The sequence below is a fragment of the Medicago sativa genome, chromosome 2 (assembly GCF_051527215.1).
Source record: "Medicago sativa cultivar Bolivia chromosome 2, Bolivia_mono, whole genome shotgun sequence".
NCBI lineage: Eukaryota > Viridiplantae > Streptophyta > Magnoliopsida > Fabales > Fabaceae > Medicago > Medicago sativa.
Window position 1 is genome coordinate 79,283,137 of NC_140750.1, and position 25,236 is coordinate 79,308,372.

At 34.3% G+C, this 25,236-nt stretch overlaps 2 protein-coding genes, 1 long non-coding RNA gene and 1 pseudogene across 8 annotated transcripts; 2 read left to right on the forward strand and 2 right to left on the reverse strand.

Moving 5' to 3' along the window:
• Positions 1–190: 190 nt before the first annotated feature.
• LOC146951161 (uncharacterized) lies at positions 191–2,322 on the forward strand (annotated as a pseudogene). The gene is made up of 3 exons (XR_015027811.1): positions 191–915; positions 1,027–1,117; positions 1,254–2,322. The product of XR_015027811.1 is annotated as an uncharacterized LOC146951161 (transcript).
• A 527-nt stretch (positions 2,323–2,849) lies between these two features.
• Positions 2,850–5,423, reverse strand: LOC146951162 (SMAD/FHA domain-containing protein). Its single transcript, XM_085747121.1, has 2 exons — positions 4,994–5,423; positions 2,850–3,613 (listed from the first exon to the last, which is right to left on the reverse strand). The coding sequence occupies exons 1-2, from the start codon at positions 5,373–5,375 to the stop codon at positions 3,132–3,134; spliced, it is 864 nt and encodes a 287-aa protein (XP_085603247.1). The 5' UTR covers positions 5,376–5,423; the 3' UTR covers positions 2,850–3,131.
• Positions 5,424–6,299: 876 nt separating this feature from the next.
• Positions 6,300–10,156, reverse strand: LOC146951163 (uncharacterized). 5 transcript variants are annotated; one of them, XR_015027815.1, is made up of 6 exons: positions 9,890–10,154; positions 9,095–9,130; positions 8,081–8,460; positions 7,320–7,715; positions 7,105–7,225; positions 6,300–6,975 (listed from the first exon to the last, which is right to left on the reverse strand). It is a non-coding gene; the product is annotated as an uncharacterized LOC146951163 (long non-coding RNA). The 5 variants fall into 5 exon arrangements; XR_015027816.1 differs by having other exon boundaries at positions 9,095–9,172; XR_015027812.1 differs by having other exon boundaries at positions 8,081–9,130; positions 9,890–10,156.
• A 4,794-nt stretch (positions 10,157–14,950) lies between these two features.
• Positions 14,951–17,013, forward strand: LOC146951164 (putative N(6)-adenosine-methyltransferase MT-A70-like). The gene has a single exon (XM_085741590.1). The coding sequence runs from the start codon at positions 15,050–15,052 to the stop codon at positions 16,925–16,927; it is 1,878 nt and encodes a 625-aa protein (XP_085597716.1). The 5' UTR covers positions 14,951–15,049; the 3' UTR covers positions 16,928–17,013.
• Positions 17,014–25,236: the final 8,223 nt, after the last annotated feature.

Sequence of the window (25,236 nt, forward strand, 5' to 3'; positions counted from 1 at the left end):
ATTATTTAAATATTGTTGTTAGTAATTTAAATATTTTCACACTTATATATTGTTGTTAGTAATTTAAATATTTTCACACTTAAATATTGTTGTTAGTAATTTAATTATTTAAATATTTAAATATTTTCTTTTTTTTAATTTTTTATTTTATGACTAATTTTTTAATTTACTTATATATCTTCCCTATTAGGATGAAGAGGGTGCACCTCTAGCCACTCGTACACGACAACACGTACAACCAAGTCGTTTTATTGACGATTATCTACGTCAAGCTGGATTTTTTGAGGTTACTCAAATAGGGCAAGTAGGGCGTTACAAAATTGACAGGCATATCGTAACCGCTCTTGTAGAAAGGTGGCGATCCGAGACACATACTTTTCATTTTCGAACGGGTGAATGTACAATCACTTTAGAAGATGTATATATGTTACTTGGCTTACCTGTTGGAGGGCAAATTGTTACGGGTCCTCCAAATCTTTCGTGGGATAATTGTGCTCAACTGATGGGAATAACTCCTCCAGCACACAAAACTGATGGTTTTACTCTCTCGTTGGCGTGGTTGAAGGATAATCTGGTTGATGATGACTTCAATGAACAATCTCCTCCGGAGGTAAAAATACAACACACTAGGAGGTACCTACTATACCTCATTGGAGGGTTCTTGTTTCCTAATAAAAGTGGATTATTTGTGCACAACTCTTGGTTGTATTTGTTAATAGATTTTAATCAAACAAGAAAATATAGTTGGGGATCAGCAGTTTTGTCTTATCTTTATCGTGGCTAGTGTGAGGCGTCACACCCAAATGTTAAAGTAATAGCTGGATGTCATTTCCTGTTACAAGTTTGGGGATATTGTCGGTTGAGTTATATCGCTCCAAGAAATGGTAACCCACTCCAGTGGCCGCTAGGATTAAAGTAAGCGTGATCACTTCATTTTTTTTATTAATTCCCTCACATATTCTTGCTTCTTATTAAAATATTATTATTTCATAAATTAGTTACTAATTTGTTTATATAATTTGATAGATGGACATGTGTAGGTTCAAGATACTACGAGAATCCAAGCCATGACACTGTATCTTACAGAAAAAAGTTTGATGACATACTAGAACATGACGTAATATATCATTAATTTTTGAATTATGAGTTTATTTTTTTTAATATATATATATATGTGTGTGTGTGTGTGTGTGTGCGCGCGCGCGCGCGCGTGTGTGTGTTAACCTTGCACTAAAACTTCTCTCTTGTGCCAGTTTAAATGGAGACCATACAGGAAAGTTCCGCACAATTTGCCTGAAGACTATTGGGATTGGACTGCTACAACTTACCTTATATGTTTTGACAAAGTTGAATGACATCCAACTGATAGGGTCATGCTTCAATTTGGTTTGCCACAAGAAATACCAGGGGCCCCACGAGACATGCGACAATTCCATAAGTTGGACAAACGGTTCAAGACGTGGTATGAATCAAATGGTTTTCGCTTTCCAGAAGAGAGCGAACATTGGGACAACCGACGACGTTATACTTTACCTCGCATGCGGCCAAGATCACTCACCCCAACTTATGCGTATATTGAGTGGTTGACAACCACATGCAACCCACGTCTACGTATTTCGGTTGAAACAAAACCATCATATTCAGATCCAGATCCAGACGAAGAACAAGAGCCGGAACGTGAACCTGAAATTCACAACAACCAAACACCAATTCATGATGATTTTTGGGATCAAGACATTTTTTTCTCAACTACAAGATCATCAATCCCAACCACATGCAACACAAAACATTCATGGTTCTGTAATGTATGAATTTCTCGACACCCCCCAACAAAATATCATCCAACCACCACCATATACCACCCCGAGAAATGCATATGAGCCCCATTATCAATCAACTTACCAACAAAATTTCATGCCAAACTATGGTTACAATGACCCAAACCAAGCTAGCACATCGAACACCAACTACTTCTCCTATAATGACTCAAACCAAGCTGGACCGTCCAACACCAATTACCCCCCTACAACAACCCACATTACCCAACACCAACAAACCTACTATCTCACTTCTCTCCGGCTTCGCTCAACTCCAATGAACAATTTCTGGATATGGGATGGCCAACACGGGAACACGATGTGTCGTTGTCGTTGGGTTATGGTAGTCAGATGCAACCAACTTCAGATAACAATGACGAAGACCAACATGACTCTCAAGTAAATCGCGGAAGAAATCGTCGAAGACGAGGGTTTGGGACAGGAGGGCATTTATAATAATTGTTGACTTTCTTGTATGGTAATTTTATTTGTTATATAATTTTTATTAGTTTATTAAAATTAAGTTAATTTTAAGTTATTATTATTATTTTTGCATGCATAAGTCCCACGTTTTATGGATTTTTTTGTCTTCATTATACCACTCAACTCCAAGTTGAGAGGTATTTAAAAATTTTAAAAAAAACGAAAAAATGTAATGCAAGTTGGACTTGCGTGGTATATAAAAAATATCAAAAAAAATTTAAAAAATACCATGCAACTTGGAGTTGCGAGGTATAGTAAGTCCAAAATTTTTTTGGATACCTCTCAACTGGAAATTGAGTGGTACTGAAAAGTAGGGCATTTTTGCATTTTTCCGAAAAAGTAGGGTACTTTTGTATTTTTGGGAATAAAGTAGGGCAAAAAAAAAAAATTTCACCAAAATCACACATTCTATAAGGTGCATTTTTTTTTTTTATACCAAAGATAGTTATAAGTCTCTTTTATCATTTTGTTCTATTTTAATATCTCACTTTTGTCCGACAAAAATGTTGAAATTATTAGGCAAATACGCTACCTACCGTTACTAATACATGTGAAACTACAAATAATGCTTATATAAAGTGACAGGGAATACAGATTATCAGTTATGAGATCATTCTCTATTTTTTTCATTAAACTAAAACATAACTAATTTCATACATTGAACATAGTCGTACACATACAACACTTCATTCAAATATCAACAAAAAAAAAAAAAAAAACAATCAAATTGATGTTATCATGATGAAAAGTGAAAACTACTTGTGTCACTACATATTAACATCACAACACAGCACTTGGTATCTAAACGTATGTGTATTTTCCCCCTTGATTTTACCCCGCCACAGCATCCTCGTCATCTTCTTCCTCTTCAAACTCCTCCTCCTCTTCCTCCTCCTCATCGTCATTGTTTTGTTCCTCATCCTCATCTTCTTCATCAGTAACAATGAAGCCTCCTAGCGTCTCATCATCATCGTCGTCATCATCTTCTTCATCATTTTCATCCACACTAGTATCTTTGATATCTCTCTTAGGTCCTCTATTTTCTTTAGACCTTGCGGAGTACCTAGGTTTCTTACCTTTCCCAACCTTAGCAACAAGTTCCTTATCATCTTCACTATCACCAGTCCACTCGTCATCTTTGTTGTCTCTAAATACTTTTCGCTTCCCCTTCATTTTCCTTTTATCCTCAAAATCATCCTCATCCTCACTTTCTTTGCTAGGCTCCTCGAGAAACCACTCCCAATTCTCCACATTCCGGATCATGCCCTTTGGATACTGGTCAAACTCATGCCTCATAACAAGAAAACCAAAATCTGCATTTTCAAAATTACTGTTTCATCAAAAGTATCCTAAAAGCTATCATTGTGAATTCAAAAAACAAATTCATGCGTAAATGGTAAAATAATAACCATCAAGTGAACAACGCTAAACAGAATTGAATTATACTACCCTTAGAAGGCTACACAGCCACAGGCACTTACAAGATATAATTGAATATCTTCTTCACAAACAACCAAAAATTATATTTTAAATGATGTACATCGCTAAAAAATGCTCTGTTAGAGTACCATTGTTGACATGAATTCAGCAAAGTTGAAGAGTCGTCAACTTGAAAATCTCTTTCTCAAGGAAAAACGAGCTTTTTTCGTGAGGTACAAAACAAACCATCAACCATTTCATTTCGATTTCTAACCCCAGAAAAGTTCAACACTTTTTACCCACACTCAAGTTCGAAAAACAAGAAGAATTTGTACGAAGAATAATCCCATTATAGGTAATATTCGAGTTGATACTTCTTAACTGTAAGTCCATGCAACCAAATTTACAAAAGGAATGAAGCACCAAGAAAAAATAAAATTGAAAGATAGACAAAACTTGATCCCATACATAATAATATTGGAATTTGTAACCAACTAAAGAGGAAAGCAGGAGGCTAATATATATATTATAGAAGAAGGAAACACCTTACCTTATATTGAATATGAATTTAAAGTATACATGTCCTTAGAACGCTATTAAGCTATCATAATCAAATCAACACAAAAATAAACTTTAAACCATAAACTATAGTACTCATGGTTGAATTAGATTTAGGCCATGTTTTGGATAAACAACTTACTTAAGCACTTATAGCATACATACTCACCATATAAATGCTTATATATAAGCCATTTTCTATAACAAAAGATAAAAATCAGTCAAACTAATTTCAAATAAACTATAAGCTATTTTCACAAGCTATCCTGGAGACCTTATTGAAATAAGTTAAAAACAAACTCATGGAAATGCCTTGAAGTGTTTTCATAACTTCTCCAAAACAATCTCACAGTTTATAATGATGGATATACTTAAACAAATTAATCCAAAAAAGACCCTTAGAATTATAATATCCTTAAAAGGCTGCACAAATATACCTAAAACTTGCAACTCATATCCAATACAAAACAAACTCTCAAACTCTACATGTTGAATGATGTACTACATCTACATTGCAAATCCTGCTAAGGAAATGTCATTGACATGCATGCAATCATCAACTACGACATTTTATTTTATTTTTCAGCTAAAAAAAACTTGCTTTTCCAATTATTGATTTTGTTACAACAACAAAAACGTCATCATCTTTCAACAAAGCAACACAATTGAAAAACAGAACAAAAATTATTTCCATCAAAAAGGGTCAAAGTTATTACCTCTAACAGGATCAATTTGTGAAATATCAAGTTGATCAAATTCAATCTCACTCTCAGAATCTTCACTCCTCTTCAAATTGAACCAAAAGGGTGTTTTCACAGACAAGCAAAATCGGTCACCGAGTTCCAGATGACCCATTTCGAATTTCTTGAAGATCTTAAGCGTTTCGTCATTGTTCTTCAAAACCCAGATGGGGTTTCTCCCAACGACTTGAAATGAAACCTTAGGAGGCTCTGAATCAGACTCGTTGTTGAGTTGGAACGAAACGTGATGACGAGAAACAGTGTGGTCTTTTGTATCAAAACCGCAACCTCGTCCGAACAGTGTTTTATCGCTGTTTTGTAAAGAGAATTTGGAACCATCTTCGCCTTCGAACTCCATTCAGAATTATTCAGAAAAACATGTTTGGCGGTGAAAAATAATAACCTAGCACCGTTAATATTTTTAAGTTGAAATTTCATATATGATTTTTTTTTTTTTTTACAACAAAATGAAATTTACTAATTAAAGAAAAGGCAAAATTAAACGTAAATTCTTTTAAAATATAATATATAATACTCACTACTTTTTTTTATCACGTAGTGTATTGGTTAGAAAATTTGAGCATCTAAAATTCAAATTCCACTTTTACATATATTATGCAATGTTATGCAATGTTTTATCAACTGAGTTAAGTTCAAGGAAACATATAAACTCTCTCTAATTACTATTTTAAGAAAAAAAATGTTAATTTCTGTGTGATTGAAAAATTTGGTTGAGTGCAATTAATTTTTAAAATTTAATGTAAAACATAAGTCAAATTTACTAATTGCAATTTTTATTTTAAATAAAAACCTTGTTCAACTGCATTAAATCTTCTTTAATTAAAGAAAAGGTATATTAAAAATAATAACATTAAAAGGGTTAAACGTAGTAAGCAAAATTCCTTAAAAAAAATAGTAAAATAAATAGGCAAAAAAGAAAGTAGTATATTTTTGTAAGTGACCAAAAAAAAAAAATTAAAAAAACTTTATAATAGTGACAAGATGGTGCAATGTTGTCTAAAATGTATCCGTCGTGATTTATGTGTTTTTCAATGGATAAAAAATGATGATACGAGACAAGTTTAAAGTTCATATTGTTTGAAGTTTATTATAATGACTCATCATATGTCACATTATCTTGTCAGAAAAAAAAATGTCACATAAAAATACTAAATGCCAGACTTTGTTAAAACATAAAAAAAAAAATGTCAAAGGTGAATACATATTGAAACTTAAAATGACTAAATTGAAAAGGAAAAAAAGAAAGATGACTCATTTCTAGTACCCAAAATAAAAAACATAACTCATTTCATACATTGAACTTAGTCACAGACATGCAACAATTCAATCAAATATCAACAAAAAACAATCAGATTCATGTTTTTTTTTTGGTCAAGCAATCAGATTGATGTTATCATGCTCAAAAGTGAAAAATGCTTGCGTCACTAATCTATATATTAACATCACAATGTTCTCATGCTCAAAAGTGAAAACTGCTTGTGTCACTATATATTAACATCACAAGGCCACAGCACTTGGTATCTAGAACGATGGCTATATTTTCGCCCTTGATTTTAACCCGCCACAGCATCATCGTCTTCAAACTCCTCTTCCTCCTCCATATCCTCTTCATAGTACCGTTGAGCAAATAGACAACAACAACATTAATCTAATTGGGGCACAATACAATTTAATGCAGGCATACCAATCAAATTATTGGGTTCAATTTCCAAAGGTACAAAAGAAAGGAAGAACTGAAAAGGGGAAATTAAACCAAATAATTTGACTAGTATGCCTGCATTAAATTATATAGCACCCCAATTAGATTAATGTTGTTGTTGTCTACTTGCTCAATGGTACCGATGAAAATGCTAGATCACACTTGCATGCATCAACTTCTAACGGCTGGACTTGTGCTTCTGAATATGAAACGGCGAGACTCAAAGCCATGATCAGACCTACAGCAATAGCTACCCAGGATAAATCAACCGCTCTTGGTACAATTTATCATCAGGAAAGTCAACCGCTCTTGGTACAATTTATCATCAGGAAAGATTAGACTAACCAAAAAAATATCTAGTCAGTACCAGAACTCATGAATAATACTGCACTTCAATCAGCTCAACATATTCTCGCATAAATGAAACGCAACAGCATTTCCTTTGCACAGGTTGCAGAAAGTGATGGAGAAAGTGCAAAACATACATCCTGTGTCACATTAACGCCCCAATTTAGACACCTAAACATATATAGAGAAGCTAGAAAGCTAGTGTTGTATGGGCAGAATGCACTTGTCCCTTACAATCAGCAAACTGGATTCATGAATATGGCATCATCATTCCCTTCGAGCGATATAAACAATCATGGGGTTGATGGAACAGATGAAGACAAGGCCAAATGGTGGGAAAATGAATGAAATGTTTTCCGAAAAATAGCAGAATCATTTATTACACGGATGCATCTTGATCAAGGAGACAGACGCTTTTCGCGATGGTAAGAGTTTTTCTCACTCAATGTATCAGACCATCTTTCCAGTTCTGCATTCATGTCCCTTGCTGCTTGATTGCAGAACTGGAAAGTTGGTGAATTTGTTGAAAAACCAGAAAGATATTGAACCTTCACTTGAACAGTGTGCAAATCAATCAGGAATCTTTGTTCCTGGCAAATAAAACATCTTGTTTCCAGCTTCAATCATTTCCTGTCAGTCATAAATTTAGAAACTGTTACAAGTTACTCTAGCGTTTTGAGACATTGATAGGAATTGATACATATTTGATAGGAACCGATACTAATGAAATCAGAGAACGTGAAGACTTAAATTGAGTAAAAATTTAAGAAATATCAAGAAACTTATAACAGTTACTGTGGCAATGATAAAAACCTTTAAATAGCATCAAGCTGCTTAAAGTTATGTAAGTGTTGCACGTATTCTAAAACATTCCATTAACCAATCTGCCTGATACACTATAACATCAATTATTTTTCAGAGCAAAACTATAATAAACATGAAATATATGACTCAACGTATTTATTAAAATAAACAGAGATCAAAAGAGGAGGAACCTGATTCACTAACAAGCCTGCAGCCTTGCACACTGGGAAGTCAATAATGAGCAGTTTTTAGCAGATAAATGATCCATGTTTGGCAGAACTCCTTCAATTTCTCGAATGTATAATACAGAAGAAGTTCTCTCAAGCAACATTCTCCTGCAAGGTTCATGTATTTCACGGATTTGCATCGTTTTGCAGAAAGTGTTTGTAATTTGCATGTAATTTCTCGTATAAGCTCGCAATCTTCCAGCTTTAGGTTCCTCAGAAAATGACACTCTTTGATGCACACATGAAGAATGGTGAAATAATTCCCCAGAAAGTCTGATAAAACATTTGAGGATCAAGAAAGACGACCAGCCATTGATGTTTTAGTTGCAGAGATGCGTGCATCACTTGCAAAAAAGAAACAAGTAAAAAGAGAAGTACTTCAATCAGTTCAGCGTATTCTTGCATAAATAAAATGCAAGAGCATATGCCCTTCACAACTCATAAGGTGTTGCTTTAGGAGAGTGGTGGAAAAACATACATACTATGGACACATTAACACAGCAATTTAGACACCTAAACATATAGAGAAGCTAGAAAGCTCGTGAATATGACACCATCATTCGCTTTCGGGGCTTGTTTGATTCTATCAAGAAACACACACGAGCTAAAGTTAATCTTGATGACGAAACTTATAAAGTTTGGGAGCTTCTGATGTTGGATATAAACAGTGACAGGGTTGATGGAGCAGATGAAGACAGTTCCAAATGGTGGGAAAATGTACTATTTCCCAAGGACAAGCAGAGTCATTTATTGCACGGATGCATCTTGTTCAAGAGATAGACACTTTTTTGTGATAGAAAGGAATAGTGGTGGATTCAGTGGTTAGAGTTTTTCTCGCTCAAATTGTCTCGGACCATCTTTCTACCTCAGCATTAATGTCCATGCTTGATTTCCCTTAAATTCAAGCAGCAAGACATAAATGCGGAACTAGAAAGATGGTGAATTTGTAGCAAAACCATAAAGATATTGAACCCTCACTTGTACGGTGTGCAAACCAATCTGCAATCTTCGTTCCTGGCAAAGAAAACATCTAGTTTTTAGCTTCGATCGTTTCCTCTGTCAGTCATAAGTTTAGAGACTGTTAAAAAGTTATTCTATGAGTTTAAGACATTGATAGGAATTATTGATACACGTTTGATAGAAACTGATATTAATGATATCAGAAAAACCAAAGACTTCAATCTAGAAAAATGTTACGAAATGTCTAGAAACTTATAAACGGTTATTGTGGCAATGATAAAATCTCTTCAATAGCATCAAGCCAATAAGTTCCATTAACCAATCTTGTTCTGTTCGGTCGCATTAATTCAACAAAGTTGAACAATCATCAACTTGGAAATCTCTTTCTATCTCAAGGAAAAACTGCTTTGTGTGAGGTAGTACAAAGTAAAACTATAACCAGTAATCATTTCATTTCCATTTCTAACCCCAGAAAAAAATCAAATTGCAAAGACAAAACAAACAATCTTATGCAGAATAATACTATTATATTTCACCCCCAATCTTAATAAATTTACAAACTTCCAAAATATACAGGTTATATAATGAACTGCATGTCAAATCTTGCTATGGAAATGTGTCATTAACATGCATGCAATCATCAACTAAGACATTTAATTTTATTTTACAAATAAAAAAAAAACTTGCTTTTTCAAATTATTAATTTTGCTAGAACAAAAAAGCATCATCATCATCGTCAATTAACTAAGCAAGCAAAGCAATAAAACTGAAAAACCCAACACAAATTAACACGCAAAAACGGTTTTCGGGTACCCATTTGCTGTGACGACGAGAGACAGTGTGGTCGTTGGAGTTGAAAAGGCGATCTGGTCCAAACAGAGCTTTGTCGCTGTTCGCAAATTCACACCACCTCTGCCTTAGACCTTCATCAACATCTTCCTTCCTGTTGTCTATTGTGGTGGTGGTCGGTGAAAGGTAAAAATACCTAGCACCACCGTCACCATCGCCGCATAGACAGCGGTGCTAGCCGCCGCTAGGTTTCCTAAACATTTCTATTCAATTTTGGCTCTTTATGTCAAAATGGTGAGTTATTTATAATAGAGTTAAATATACTTTTAAACACCAAAAACATATTTTTTTTAGCCTAAAAATATTTTTACTTTTCTTTTTACTTTTTTTTTTAAGACTTTTTAGACTTTTAAATTTTTGTTTTTCTATTTCAAATAATTCATGTCCAGCTTTCATAATTTTTAATGAACTTTATGGGTAGAATATTTTGACAATTTAAAAAAAAAATTTAGAATTTTTAACAAAAGCATAAATTAAATATAAAAAATTCTAGTAATTTTTTTGGAGATATTATTATAATATTCTAGTCATTAAAAAAAATGAGTTGTCCAAAAAAAAAGTAAAGATCAGATTATAATAAAAAATTTAAAGGACTAAAAGTCAAACAAATATTTAGATGAATTAAAACAAAAAATTAATATTTTTATAGATAAAAAAAATATATTTAACTATTTATTATTTTCTATTCGTTTTTAACCTCTTGCACCGTTTTGTTTTTATTGTTTAATATTATAGTTTTTTCATTTAACCTCTTCCACCGTTTTTTCCTATCTCAGTCATTAAGGATCTTTCAAACAAAAAGGAAATTACAAAGCTTATTGGAGAACTCTCAAATTCCTTATCCTTACACCGTTAAAACTGAAATTAGCTAATTAATTAACCGATTTAATTCTTTTGCGTTAGATATACTTTTTCTTTATTTCGAGAGGGACGTTAGATGTCCTTAAAAATAAAATAAATTCGTTAGCATATATACTTTTTCTTTTTTTTAAGGGGACGTTAGGTGTCCTTGAAAATAAAATAATTTGCTATATTGACTAAAAATAATAATAATAATAATAATAATAATAATAATAATAATAATAATAATAATAATAATAATAATAATAATTTGTTAAAAATAATATATAACTCATAAACTTGCAGATAATTTAGATTCTAATAACTTATTGCTGAAAATTTATGATGATGATTGATAGTTGATAAACTAATTATATTGTTTGATAAAATTAATGGTTCAACTAACTAATAGATATAAAATGATATAAAAGGGCGTTCTTAATTTATAATAAAATTTCGGCCAAATATCATATTTTGGTCCTTTTAGTTTGACCGAATTCCCAAGTTAGTCCTTTAAGTTTTGAAAGTTTCAATTAGGTCTTTTTGGTTTGACAGAATTTTCAAGTTAGTCCTTTAAGTTTCAAAAGTTTCATATAGGTCTTTTTAGTTGATAAACTATTTCACCGTTACCCATGCTATCAGTTAATAATTAATTGATGTTGATGTATCTGTTAAGTTGTTGACTTGGATCAAAACGTTGTCTTTTAAAAGCTCCAGGTGTCAAAACGTTACGTTTAATTGTCACAAATGATCATTCTAGCACTATAAATGTCGTTTAATACTGCTAGAAAGACATTTGTTGTTGCAAATAGTTATCTTTGTAGCACTATAAATGATCATTTGTGACCATTAAACGTAGCGTTTTGACACCCTCGAGCTTTTAAAAAACAACATTTTGATCCAAGTCAACAACTTAACGGCTACATCAACATCGGTTAAACGGAGACTGACAGTAGGGGTAGCGATGAAATAATTTGTCAACTAAAAGGACCTATTTGAAACTTTTAAAACTTAAAGGACTAACTTGGAAATTTTGTCAAACTAAAAGGACCTAAATGAAACTTTCAAAACTTAAAGGACTAACTTGAGAATTATGTCAAACTAAAAGGATCAAAAATGGTATTTAGCCTAAAATTTATATCAATTAATATTTAAGATATTTAGTAATTTACATTTTTTTAATTGAATATATATTTAATATATTATATAATCTCTTGGCTTAAATGTACTCTTGGGTGGGGCGAGGATGGTGATGCTTGAAAGAGGAGGCTAAAGTTATTTGCTTGAGAGGATGAACAGGTCAAGGAGTGCTGTGAGATTTTAATTAATATTATTTTGGAGTTTAATCTTACTGACACGTGGCTTTGACATTTACATGCTTTCATCAAATACAATACTACAAGTGCTTATAATTAGATGTTGTCGTCGGTTAACATCTTGGTAGTTGATCACACAAACACAATTTGGAATAAGGAGGTCCCTATAAAGGTTGGTATTTTTGTTAGGTGTCTGCTTCACAATCGTTTACCTATAACATACAAGTTAACTAGGAGACACGTTCTTCATCCTAATGTTTATCTTTGTGCGGCCCTGGGTGGAGAAAATTCTTCCCTATAAAGTTGACATGATGGAGGATATTGATCATCTATTTCTTTCTTACGACTTTTTTGAGAAAATTTGACATGGTATCTCTAATTGGTTTGGTTTCATTACGGGGCACCACGAACTTGTGGCATATCACTTTCTTCGATTTGGAAATTTAGGCAGCTAAGCAAAAATCATCCGCTCAACTTTTCAACTCATTTGACTCTCATGCGTGTGGGTGATTCAGTTTGAAAGAAATGATCACGTTTTTCGTCAAAAAGTGGAAACATTATAACAACTTCTCAACAAAATTAAGCTTCAATCTTGTTGTAGTAGAGGATATTGTGCTCGTCACTAGCTTGGCTAGGTACCCTCGAATCCATATGACACACAAAATGGGGGATATAAAAACCTAATCCAAACGGAGGGACATAAAACCTAATCATTAAGTCCATACTAAGTGTAGACATATCCAAAGAGATAATACAAACATTTAAAACAACACAATGGATCCAACCTCTAGTTAATTCAGTTTTTTTTTGTCAAGTAACCTCTAGTTAATTCTAACAAACACTAATCAAATGTGTACTTACTAGTGAATGGATTGACCGTCAATAAAAAACGGTTCAACAAATAACAACTACCTGCAATAGCAACAAGCAAAGGTACTATTTCAAGCCTATCGAGTATCAATCCAACATCAAACAAGATAATGATGATGATATTACAACCAACCTAAAATCAATCACGAGTACTAATACAAATATTAAGGCAGTTTTGACATATTGGAGGCGAACCCAAAATCTAGAAACCTCCGGATCCCAGCACATATAGACAACGATCAAAGAGTCTAGAAACGATATCACCAACCAGACACGAGACAACAACCATTTGACAAACCCATTATGTTTTTTTAAACCAAAACCAACATATGCACCGAGACATCGACGGTTAGACCAACCGAATCATCGGAGAAGCTTTGCGGGTCGAACCACTATCGAGAGAACCCGAGATGGAGACAGGTGCAAATATGATAAAAACAAAGCAATCCGCGACGAAGGAGCAAACCATCTGTCGGCCATGTAACAACGATCCTAACAAAAAATGTTGTGCTTTTAAAGGAAAAATTTCAGCTTTATTCCTCACAACTCTACCGATATTGGATTTATTATTGTTTGAAGGCTTAAAAGGTGAACTAGAGCATCATGTTAGCTGTTTGTCAACTGTCAAGTGATTCTTATCCTATTATTTTTCCTATTATTATTGACAAGTCGGCCTCACTTTATTTTTAATTTTACTAGCATTTACCACCTTATCTGTCCGCTTTTCTTATCGTGATAATGATTACTTCCTCTATTCCTTTTTAAGTGTCGTTTTATGGTGAATTTTATGTTCCTATTTAACTACCATTTTGGTATTTTTAAGGGTATGATTTGTCAATTACTCTTATATATTTAGAAAACAAAAGTTTGTTTTTTTAAACAAAGTTTGTTTTTTTGTTTTAAAACAAAATTTGTTTCTTGTTATCTTCAAATTTAAACATGATGTAGAATTCGATAAAAGTGATAAAGTAAACGGATATAAAGAGATAAATATTGTACCAATACCAATATTGCTCTCTTATGTCTCATCTTTTAAGTCATCTTCATATGACTCCTCTAAATCAAATATAGGTTGGTTTATTAATGATGTTTCAACAACAATATTTAAATCTGGTAAATGAGGAATCTCAACATTCAAATTCATGTCACACGGTGTGAATCTAACATTGGTTGAAGTCATAGTTGAAGCCTTAATTTTGATTAAAGGAGTTAGAGGAATTAAAGTTAATTTTTCCTTAACTTTTGATTAATGTGAAGTTGGAATAATTTTGATATAGACTTAAAATAATTAAAGAGATATGCACAATATTTAGAAAATTGGAAATTGTTTGTTATGAGAGAAAGATAAAGCGCGCAAAAAAATAGGAATTTGTTGAAGAAAGAGAGTAGTAATTAACTGACAATTGTTTGTTACATATTAAATTTATTGGAAAGATAAAGTGTGTGCAAAAAAATAGGAAATTATTAGTGGAATAAAATGATGGTATAACAGGAAAAAAATGTGCAAAAATACACTTCGCTATTTTTGTGTTAAAATTCTAAAACGACACTTAAAAAGGAACCAGAGGGAGTATAAATTAGGAACAACATTTTTTTTTTGTGGTGGTCGGGGTTGGAACCCCAGACCTTGCATATATTATGCATCGTTCTTACCAACTGAGCTAAGCTCACGAAGACTTTTTTTATGAAATTTTAAATAAAATTATTGATTTTGATTAAAAATATATGTATATATAGTAGATTCTAAAAAAAATATAAATAATAGATATTTTGTACTTTTATATTGTAACAAACTATACTTATCTTTTAAATGATATGAACAATGTAATAATATAACAAATATAATATAAATTATTATATTTTTAAACGAGTAAACAAAATATGACTGGATAAGTGAAAACTCAGCCCAATAGCAAGTATTCTCTACTATATAAGGCCAGAGGAATCCTTGTTTTAAACAATAAAACCAAAACCCTAGATCGACAAAAAATAAAATCAAAACCCTAGATCGACATAGTCTGTTAGAAACTACCAGTAACCTGAAGATCGCGGCACTGCTTGGTGGATTGATCTGATTGGAATCAATCATTCATCATCAATGGAGATGGAGACAGATGAAGGTATAAACAGTCTTAAAGCTCGCATAGAAACCCAGCACAAGTCACATATGAACATGCTTTCTTCTGTACAATCTGTTATACCTAATTTTGTTTCTTCTCTCGACCTTTCTCTCAAAGTTCTCTCTTCTTTCAACCATCGTCCTTTTTCTCCTACACCCCCTCTAACCTATTTCAACCCTCCCAAATCGAAATCATCTCTCCAACAACTACCTCAAAAACCTTATAATAATAAAACCTCGAAAACCTCTTTTGTTGTCACTACAAATCCAGTATCAGAGAAAGTTAGTCCTTTGTCGGCTGTTCAATCGATGGTTGCTGTTTGTCTTTTAAGTCGACTACCTTTTTTGGAAATTGATTCTTCCACTTTATCTAGGAAATTGGAGAATGATCAAACCTTTACACCACAAGACAAAGCCGCATTTCAAGAGCTTGCTGGAGATTCAGGAGGGCCAACGCTTGCAGTCGAGATAGCTTTGAGGTCAATGGCAGATGATAATGGTGCTGTCGAATTGGAAGAGTTTGCTGTAAGTGGCAAATCAAGAATCATGGTTTTGAATATAAATAGGACCCGTCTATTGAGAGAATTGCCTGAAACTGCACAACATCAACTGCTGCAGCAGCATGAATTGAGTCTCGGAGATGGTAATATGAATCAAAATCGGCAACAAATTGCAACCGATAGTATGAATTTGGAGGATGTTGATGCTTTAATTAATAAGAAATCATTTAGGGAGCTGCAAAAATACGAAACTGCTAAGGAGCTTTTAAAAATTATTCAGACTCCAAGTATAAGGGAGGCTGCTGTAGCTGCTAAGTTCAAAACTAAAGGTGGTTCTCAGATGAGGCCATATTGTGACTTACCAACAAAAGAAGATTGTCGACGCCGGACTGGTTCCTTTATAGCATGTAATAAGCTTCATTTTAGACGAATCATTGCTCTTCATACTGACATTAGTTTGGGAGACTGTCCTTTTCTTCGTACTTGCCGGCACATGAACACATGTAAATATGTTCACTATGAGGATGACCCTACACCTGATTTGCCTCCAACAATGATGTGTGCTCCTCCTCCTCCCAAACCACTAAGGCAGCAGCGACCTGAGTATTGTTCTGAAGTGGAACTAGGCGAACCACAATGGATCAACTGTGATATTCGTAACTTTAGAATGGACATATTAGGTAAGTTTGGAGTAATAATGGCTGATCCACCGTGGGACATTCACATGGAGCTGCCTTATGGAACAATGGCAGATGATGAAATGCGCACTCTTAATGTCGCTGCTCTACAAACTCATGGGCTTATTTTTCTATGGGTCACTGGGCGTGCGATGGAACTTGGACGAGAATGCTTAGAACGTTGGGGATATAAATGTGTTGAGGAGATCATTTGGGTGAAAACAAATCAACTTCAGCGAATAATTAGAACTGGACGTACGGGCCATTGGCTCAATCACAGCAAGGAACATTGTCTTGTTGGGATAAAGGGTAGTCCTGAAGTAAACAGAAACATTGACACTGATGTTATTGTTTCTGAAGTCCGGGAAACAAGCCGAAAGCCAGATGAGATGTATGCTTTGTTGGAGAGGATAAGTCCCGGAACAAGAAAGGTGGAGTTGTTTGCTCGCATGCACAATACTCATGCAGGGTGGATGTCTCTTGGTAATCAATTGAGTGGTGTAAGGTTAGTGGATGAAGGACTGAGAGCAAGGTTTAAGGCAGCTTATCCAGATGTGGAGGTGCAGCCAGCATCACCTTCCAGGGCTTCTGCTATGGAGGTAGACTCTAGTGTTGCTGCTCAAACAAGGAGTTCATTTTCCGTCACAGAATCAATGGCCATTGATGTGGACACTAACTAAGTTTCCACCAATTCAATCATATGATGATTTTTTGTAGGGAACGTTACTTTACAAATCTGAATGAAAAAAAGCAGTATTTTGACCTTTCTAGCATTTTTAGTTGGTGCTATATTCTTGTTTTTCTTTCTTTTATGTGGAAAGATAAGTTTTTCAAGTTTTATTTGAGAGCTATCATTATTTCAAGAGGAAAAAAAAAGGAAGCCTTGTTAATTAAATTCGTATTAGTAATTCCTTTAAAAACAATACATGTATATTAGAGAAAGTCTTGTTTCACTTTCAAACTTGCTTAGTTGACATTTGGGGTCTGTTTGGATTGACTTATTTGTAAGCTTTTGAAATATAACTTATGCAATTAAATAAGATTTTATGTTAATTGATTAGTTTTCACTAACGAAAATTGTATCTTCATAAGCTGTTTTTTCATAAACTACCTTGACAAACTTATGAATAATGCATAAAAACTTATTTATTTGCATAAGCTAATAAGCCAACCCAAACGGATCATTGATAGGAACTGATATTAATTCCTATTCATCTCACAAAAAGTTCTCAAGAGTTTCATCCACCTGAGTTTTTATTCTTCATATCCTAATTGGTTCCTATATCCGTGCAATTTTTATTCTTCAGTCTGACTTACGATTATGTCTTTAAAATTTCAAACTTGTTTCCTATATCCTTTCAAGATGTTTACTAGTTCTTCATATCCTAATTGGTTCTCAAAATTTTCTTGTTGAAGAGTTGATCTCACTGTTTGGAATAGGTCAAAGAGCAAGTGTGATCCTCTAATCAGCTAGGGAGCTAAGTAAGTTCTTTATAAAGAGACACATAAAGGAGAAGATAAGCTATAAAATTGAAAGTGTATTTGTGCATTTGTTTCTGCAGATATTAATCATCTCCCGAGAAAGTAGCAGCATTTTGTGATCTCACTTTAGCCATGCTTGTTGATCCTCAAGATGTTTACAAATCTACAACAGAAATGAAGCACCTGGAAACAGACATCCAGCACTTGATACCATACATAATATTGGAATTGAATAAACCATCAATTCAGTCTAAATTATCTTTCTCTTTTCTATTTAGTCCTAAACTATATAAATATAATAACTAGTCCTCAAACTATATACAATTTGTCAAATTATCTAATTTATTAAAATGTTAATGACTATTTTGATGGATTTTCGTATACTCTAGAGATTATTTAATATAAGGGACTAAATTGGAGAGTGTGTGATGTTTAGGAACTAAATTAATGGTTTATTCTACTGGAATTTGTAACCTAAGAGGAAGCAACTAGCTAGTTTATGATTTACAAACTCTTAAAATCTACATTGCAAGCTAAGTCTTGATATGGAAATGTGTCACTGGAATGCAATCATATCATTAACTAAGACGTTCAATTTTATTTTCAAATATAAAACCTTGCATATCCAATTATTGTTTCTCCTAACAAAATATCATCATCATCATCACTTAGAAAAGCATAAGAAATGAAGGACCAAAAAGCAACAAAAATCGATTTGAACGAAAAGGATATACTTTTATCAGGGTCAAATTGCGAAACATCAAGATGATCAAAGCTAATCTCATATCAAATACTTGAAATTCTTATTGAAATTTAACCAAAAGGGTATTTTCACAAACAAGTAGATAACGGTCTGAGTTCCAAGTGATCCTTGTCGAATTTTCTAAAAGTTTATAGTTGTTTTTCAAAACCCAAGAGAAACAGTGTGATAAAAACCCGGTGATTTGTTGATAGGAGGGATTCACTAAAGACTTAAAACTGGATTTGGAATCGTCCAAATAAACCCAATCTGAACAACTGAAAGGATCATGAACATATTTTGGTTAGCACTTGGCAGTAAAATCTAAATTATTTGGATGATTCTAACTTTTTTTTTTTTTTTGCTAAAATAAAAATGAAAAAAGAAGTAAGAGTCATTCAAATAATTTCAATCAATATACATTTTCGAATCCATGTGATGTATATTTAATTTAGCATACGCTGGTTTTTATAAGAAATTTCAACTCTATTCCTTACAACTCTTCCGATGTGGGACTTATAATTTGAAGCTTAAAAATTGAACTACAATATTATGCTGTTAGCTGTCTGTCAAGTGTCTGGCTTAATTTTATAGCTTATCAAAAAGTGCAATAAACTAGTAAAAAATCACTATAAAATCGCAAAAACAAAATGTTACTAAACAAGTCTATTTTGAATATTTAAGTTTATAAGTTATCCATTGTAAGCTCAAAAGAAGTTGACCTTACTTAACGGAGCCTATATCTATTTTAAGATAAGTCTTCTATCTAGTAACACATGGCGAAACTTTCTTAATTCATTTCGAATTTTGCCTGTTGTAAGAGTCTATCTGACAGTTTGGAATAGGACCAAGAGCAAGTGTGATTCTCCGATCAGTTTCGAAACTTCTGAAGACAGTCCAGAAGCTGAACCCACCTCAGAAGCACAAGATGAAGTTGCTTCTGATGAAGCACAAGATGGCTCTCAGCAAGCTACTCAATCCAAGAGTAAATTCAAGCACAAGTCTTCACATCCTGAGGATCTAATCATTGGAAACAAAGATAGTCCTAGAAGAACAAGATCATATTTCAAACAAGAAGAGTCTATGATAGGACTGTTATCAGTGATTGAACCTACTACAGTTGATGAAGCACTTTTAGATGATGGATGGATACTAGCTATGCAGGAAGAGCTTAATCAGTTTCAAAGAAATGATGTGTGGGATCTGGTACCCAAACCTCAGCATAAGAACATTATTGGAACAAAATGGGTATTCAGAAACAAGTTGAATGAACAAGTTGAAGTAACCAGAAACAAAGCAAGACTTGTTGCACAAGGTTACAGTCAACAAGAAGACATTGATCATACTGAAACATTTGCTCCAGTTGCAAGATTGGAAGCAATCAGGTTACTTCTTTCCTATGCAGTTAATAATGGCATAATATTATATCAAATGGATGTCAAGAGTGCATTTCTAAATGGAGTCATCGAAGAAGAAGTGTTTGTCAAGCAACCTCCTGGTTTTGAGGATCTTAAGCATCCTGACCTGGTTTACAAACTTAAGAAATCACTATATGGCTTGAAACAAGCTCCCAGAGCTTGGTATAATAGACTAAGTAATTTCTTAATCAAAAATGATTTTAAAAGAGGCCAAGTTGACACAACACTCTTCAGAAGGACTCTTAAGAAAGATATTCTTGTTGTGCAGATATATGTTGATGATATAATATTTGGTTTTACTAATGCATCTCTTTGCAAGGAATTTTCTAAGTTAATGCAGGATGAATTTGAAATAAGCATGATGGGAGAGCTGAAGTTCTTCCTTGGAATTCAAATTAATCAAAGCAAAGATGGAGTATATGTTCATCAAACAAAGTATACTAAGGAGCTTCTGAAGAAGTTCAAGCTTGAAGGTTGTAAAGTGATGAACACTTCAATGCATCCAACCTGCACTTTAAGCAAAGAAGATACTGGAACAAAAGTAGATCAGAAGCTATATAGAGGTATGATTGGTTCTCTCTAGACCAGATATTTTATTCAGTGTATGCTTGTGTGCAAGATTCCAATCAGATCCTAGAGAATCTCATTTAACTGCTGTTAAGAGAATCTTCAGGTATTTGAAAAGAACAACTAATCTTGGACTCCTCTATAGGAAATCCTTAGATTATCAGTTGGTTGGATTTTGTGATGCTGATTATGCTGGTGATAGGATTGAAAGAAAGTCAACCAGTGGCAATTGTCAATTTCTGGGTGATAATCTGATATCCTGGGCTAGCAAAAGACAATCAACTATTGTTATGTCTACAGTAGAAGCAGAATACATTTCAGCTGCAAGTTGTTGTACACAACTACTTTGGATGAAACATCAGTTGGAAGACTATCAGATTAATGCTAATAGTATTCCCATTTATTGTGATAATACTGCTGCTATTTGTTTGTCTAAAAATCCAATTTTGCATTCTAGAGCCAAGCATATTAAAATCAAACACCATTTTGTCAGAGACTATGTTCAAAAAGGAATTTTAGATATACAATTCATTGATACTGAGAATCAATGGGCTGATATATTTACTAAGCTTTTAACTGTTGAAAGATTTGATTTTATAAAGAAAAATTTGAACATGCACTATGTGTCTGATTAAAAGTTTGCGTGCTCCTGAATAGGAATTTAGGTTCTGAAGTCTGTTCAGAAGCTATGGTCCATCAGAAGCTTCTTGTTGAGGTTCTGAGGAAAATGTGCTTCTGATGATGACGTCAGCATCTGAAGTCCAGAAGCTGGATTTTGTGCTTCTGAATAGCAGAGTTAGTGGAAACGCTGGAAGTTATTTTTTTTAGTGACACCTGGCCCGCTAACTTGGCAGTTACTCTGAGAACTTCTGACGTGGTTTATGTGTATGGTTGTATAACGTAAGAGGGCAATGATGATTATAGCTTTGAATGTACTATCACGCGCCCCCTTTGTCATTAATGCTATGTTTGTTTGTCTTTTCTGAATTGCAAACGTTTTACTAAAAACACTTAGTCAATTCACACACTACTCACTTCACTACAAACACTTTCCTCATTCAACCTTCATTGCGAAGTAAGCATATCTCCCTTGTTGGAACAAAATGTGTTTAACAATAAACCTTTGAAAGTTTTGATGATAACAATGTATTAAAAAATTTCAATTGGACTAGCTAATATTTGTTCGAGTGTACAGGACCATAGTCAAAAAATTTACATCATATATGGGTTCTAAAGAACAAAAGAGAGCTAAGAAATCAACAAAAAGGAAGCTTAAAGCGTCTGAAGAAAAGTGCTCCTGAAGACAAAAAGTGCTCCTGAAGACAAAGTGCTCCTGAAGATGATGACGTCATCAGAAGCAAGTTCATCAGAAGCAAGTTCAGAAGCGACTTCATCAGAAGCCGAAAATACCAGAAGTTGGAGATTCAAGATTTAATACTTCAAAAGTTGTTCAATGGATTCGAAAGCAATGGCAGAAGACTAATGGAATTGTGCAACAGTCATCTCTAAAGGATTTGAAGGCATTTGCTTACAAAAGAAACAAAAGCGTTGACATTATACTTTGTACGAACTGTACAACCACCTTCTCCACTACTCTGTTCTATGTCGCTGCTACAAGACAAAACAACAGCTCTGATATCCAACCAAGCCTGCAGAATTGTTCCCTCTCAACTGGAATGGATTTGAAATTGATCCTTCATAGGACAATATCTAAATCAGGCAAGAAATCATTGGTGAAAGATCAAGCTTCAACAACGACTCTTTTTGATGGGCTGGCAATTTCACAACGTCACTTTCACACCTCTATATAAAGGAGTGAAGATTTAAAGAATGACATTAGACTTAACTATAATTTACAAGCGCCAAAACTCTGCTGAAATTATTCTGCTTTCAAAAGTTCATTTAGAATTTCTGTTTTCAAGTTCATATCTTAGAAATTCTAAAGTCTTAAGAGTCTGTATCTGTTTTGTATTGTGAGCACCTCTGATTGTATATCAAGTGTTCAACCTAAAACATTTTTCTTTGTAATCTTGTTTGATTAGAAGTATCTTGCTTGTGTGATTGAGCATTAGAAGTCTCTTGATTGTGTTCAGGAGCATAGGAAGTCTCTTGCGTGTGTGCTTGAGCAATTTGAAGTCTCTTGCTAAGTTTAGCAGTGAGCAGTTGTAATTTGACATTACATTTTAGTGAACTCTCCTTGGAAGAGCAAGGGGGACTGGACTACTTCCGGTTTGTGGAAGGAACCAGTATAATTGCTTTGTGTCTTTCTTCCTTCTCTCTCTCTGTTTTTATCCGCTGCATTTAGATTCTGAATACCACTTCAGAAGCAGTCTCAACTTGCTTCTGACCAGTGTGTTTCAGCCTAGAGAAACGAAGAAAAATCAAACACAATTCAACCCTCCTTCTTATGTTTTTCTCACCTTCATCCCTGCATCTCAAAACCTTAAGAACCCTAAAATCTTCATCATCATCTATGGCATCATCTAGTTCGAATCAAGATATTCCAAAATCAACCTCTAGCATGCAACAACAGAATGATCCAGAATCGTCCTCACAAGAAGCACCTGCTTACGAAATTGCTGGAAGAACTATGAAGCTAGAAGAATGGGAGTTAACCATTCAAACTGAGAATCCAATGGATTTCATATCTCTAGCACATCATGGGTGCGACATCAGAAGTTACTATGAAGCACATGGCTTAATGGATTACTTCACTATGTTGAATGGACCAATATATGAAGCTCTGGTGAGACACTTCTGGGTTAGAGCCTCTGTCTACAACAAAGCTGTTGCTGAAGCTGAAGAGAAGCAGAAGATTCTGATAGATCTTTCTCTTGTTGGGAAAACAAGAGAAGAGATGGGCTTGGAACCATACAGATGTCTGGAAATCAGGTCCAACGTCTTTTGGATCCTAGTATTTATCTCTGAAAATGTTGTTGCTATAGTACTCAGAAGAGATACTTCTGGGAAGTATGAAGGTTCAGATATACCCAATGCACAGACAAGTCCTTGGAAGTCAATTGTCAACGAGACAATCTATGGAATGAAGAAGGGTGGCAAGTACAGTGATTTAAGCATAGAGAAGAAGATGCTTCTGAAAATCCAGAATGAGAATCTACTTCCAAAAGGTAGAGGCAGTGATCAACCCTCTCTGGCTCATAAAGTGTTTCTGCATCACTTTATCAACAAAACAAGGGTAAATGTACCTAAGTACATTTTCAGGCACATGATCAAAGAGCTGAGAGAAATTCAGGACAAGAACAGATCATGGGTGCCTTATGGGAGAGTTATTTCAGAAATTCTTCATCAAGGAGGGATTCTGAAGCCTATCAGTGAAATTCAGTTCTACAATGACACTCATCTGGATACTGTCACAGGCAAAGTCATCAGTGGCAAAACCCTTAGGAATATGTCTTTAATTCCTAAAGATAGGTTCATAGAGCTCCCTACAGATTTGAAGGAATCAGATGCTATTTCAAATCTGATGGAAAGCTTCCCACCAATCTGCAAGCAAGAGCCTCTGGATGTTCAAATGTATTACATTCAAGAGCATAATGCTCTGACTAGTAAGAAGATTAGATTGGAAGATGTTCCTGAGACCATGTATGGTGGAGCATTGCCAGTTGCAAAGGGCAGAAAATCCAAGAGAAAGGCTATTACCAAGGAAGAGTATCTTGGTGATGAAGAGCCTAAGTAGAAGAAGGCAAAGGGAATTAAGAAGGATAAGAGTGTTGGTGGTTCTGGCGTGCCATCAATTCAAAAGGAAGTTTAGGAGCTGGATGCTGATGTTGTTCTGAACAAGAAGACAAGGAGTGAAAAAGTTGTTGCTTCTTCTCAAACTGCTTCTGAACAACGTCAAGTACCTAAGAAGAAGAGAAAGTCAGTGCTAAGGAAGATCAAAGAGTCAGCTTATGTGCAAGAAGAAGAAGAGCAGATTGAGACCACTGAGTTGGTTACTAGAGAGCTGAAGAAGAAGAAGATGGAAGATGTTGCTGCACTTGAGAGAATTAGAGAACTTGCAAGAGGAATTGAAGTTCCTGCTTCAAGTATTGTGAGAGAGGATGCTGGAGAGGTAGCTCAAGAAGTAGTCAAGGCTACTGAAGCAGTGCAAGAGCTAGCTCCTTCAGAAGCTGAGAAAATGTTGATGATAGTAAGTGCTGATGGGTCAGAAGGTGTTCAGGAAGACCAAGCTGCTGGGTCTGAAGCTGCTGCTCCAGATGCTGTCACAGGTATTCCTCATTCTCCACACTCTCACACTGTTGAAGACATAGAATCAGACTCAACTCAATCCTCATCATCATCCACCGACTCAGATGATAGACCCTTAGGCCAAATTTACAAAATCAAACACATTAAGCCTAAAACCAAGACTTTCAAAAAGCCTTCTCAGACTATTCCTTTTGAGCCTATGATTCCTTCAGTTGATGAAAGGATAGGTGAAATGTCTGAGATGAGAAACAAAGTATGTGAAAGACTACCCCTAAACCATTCTTTTCAACCATAAATCATTCAACCACCCTTAGGCCAAATTTACAAAATCAAACACATTAAGCCTAAAATTTGAGCCTATGATTCCTTCAGTTGATGAAAGGATAGGTGAAATGTCTGAGATGAGAAACAAAGTATGTGAAAGACTACCCCTAAACCATTCTTTTCAACCATAAATCATTCAACCTCTCAACATGGTTGTACCTGATGAGGTAAATGTTGAATCCTCATCATCTCAACCACCCTCAACCAACCCAACACAAGACACAACTGTCCTAGACAATCTGGTAAGTCA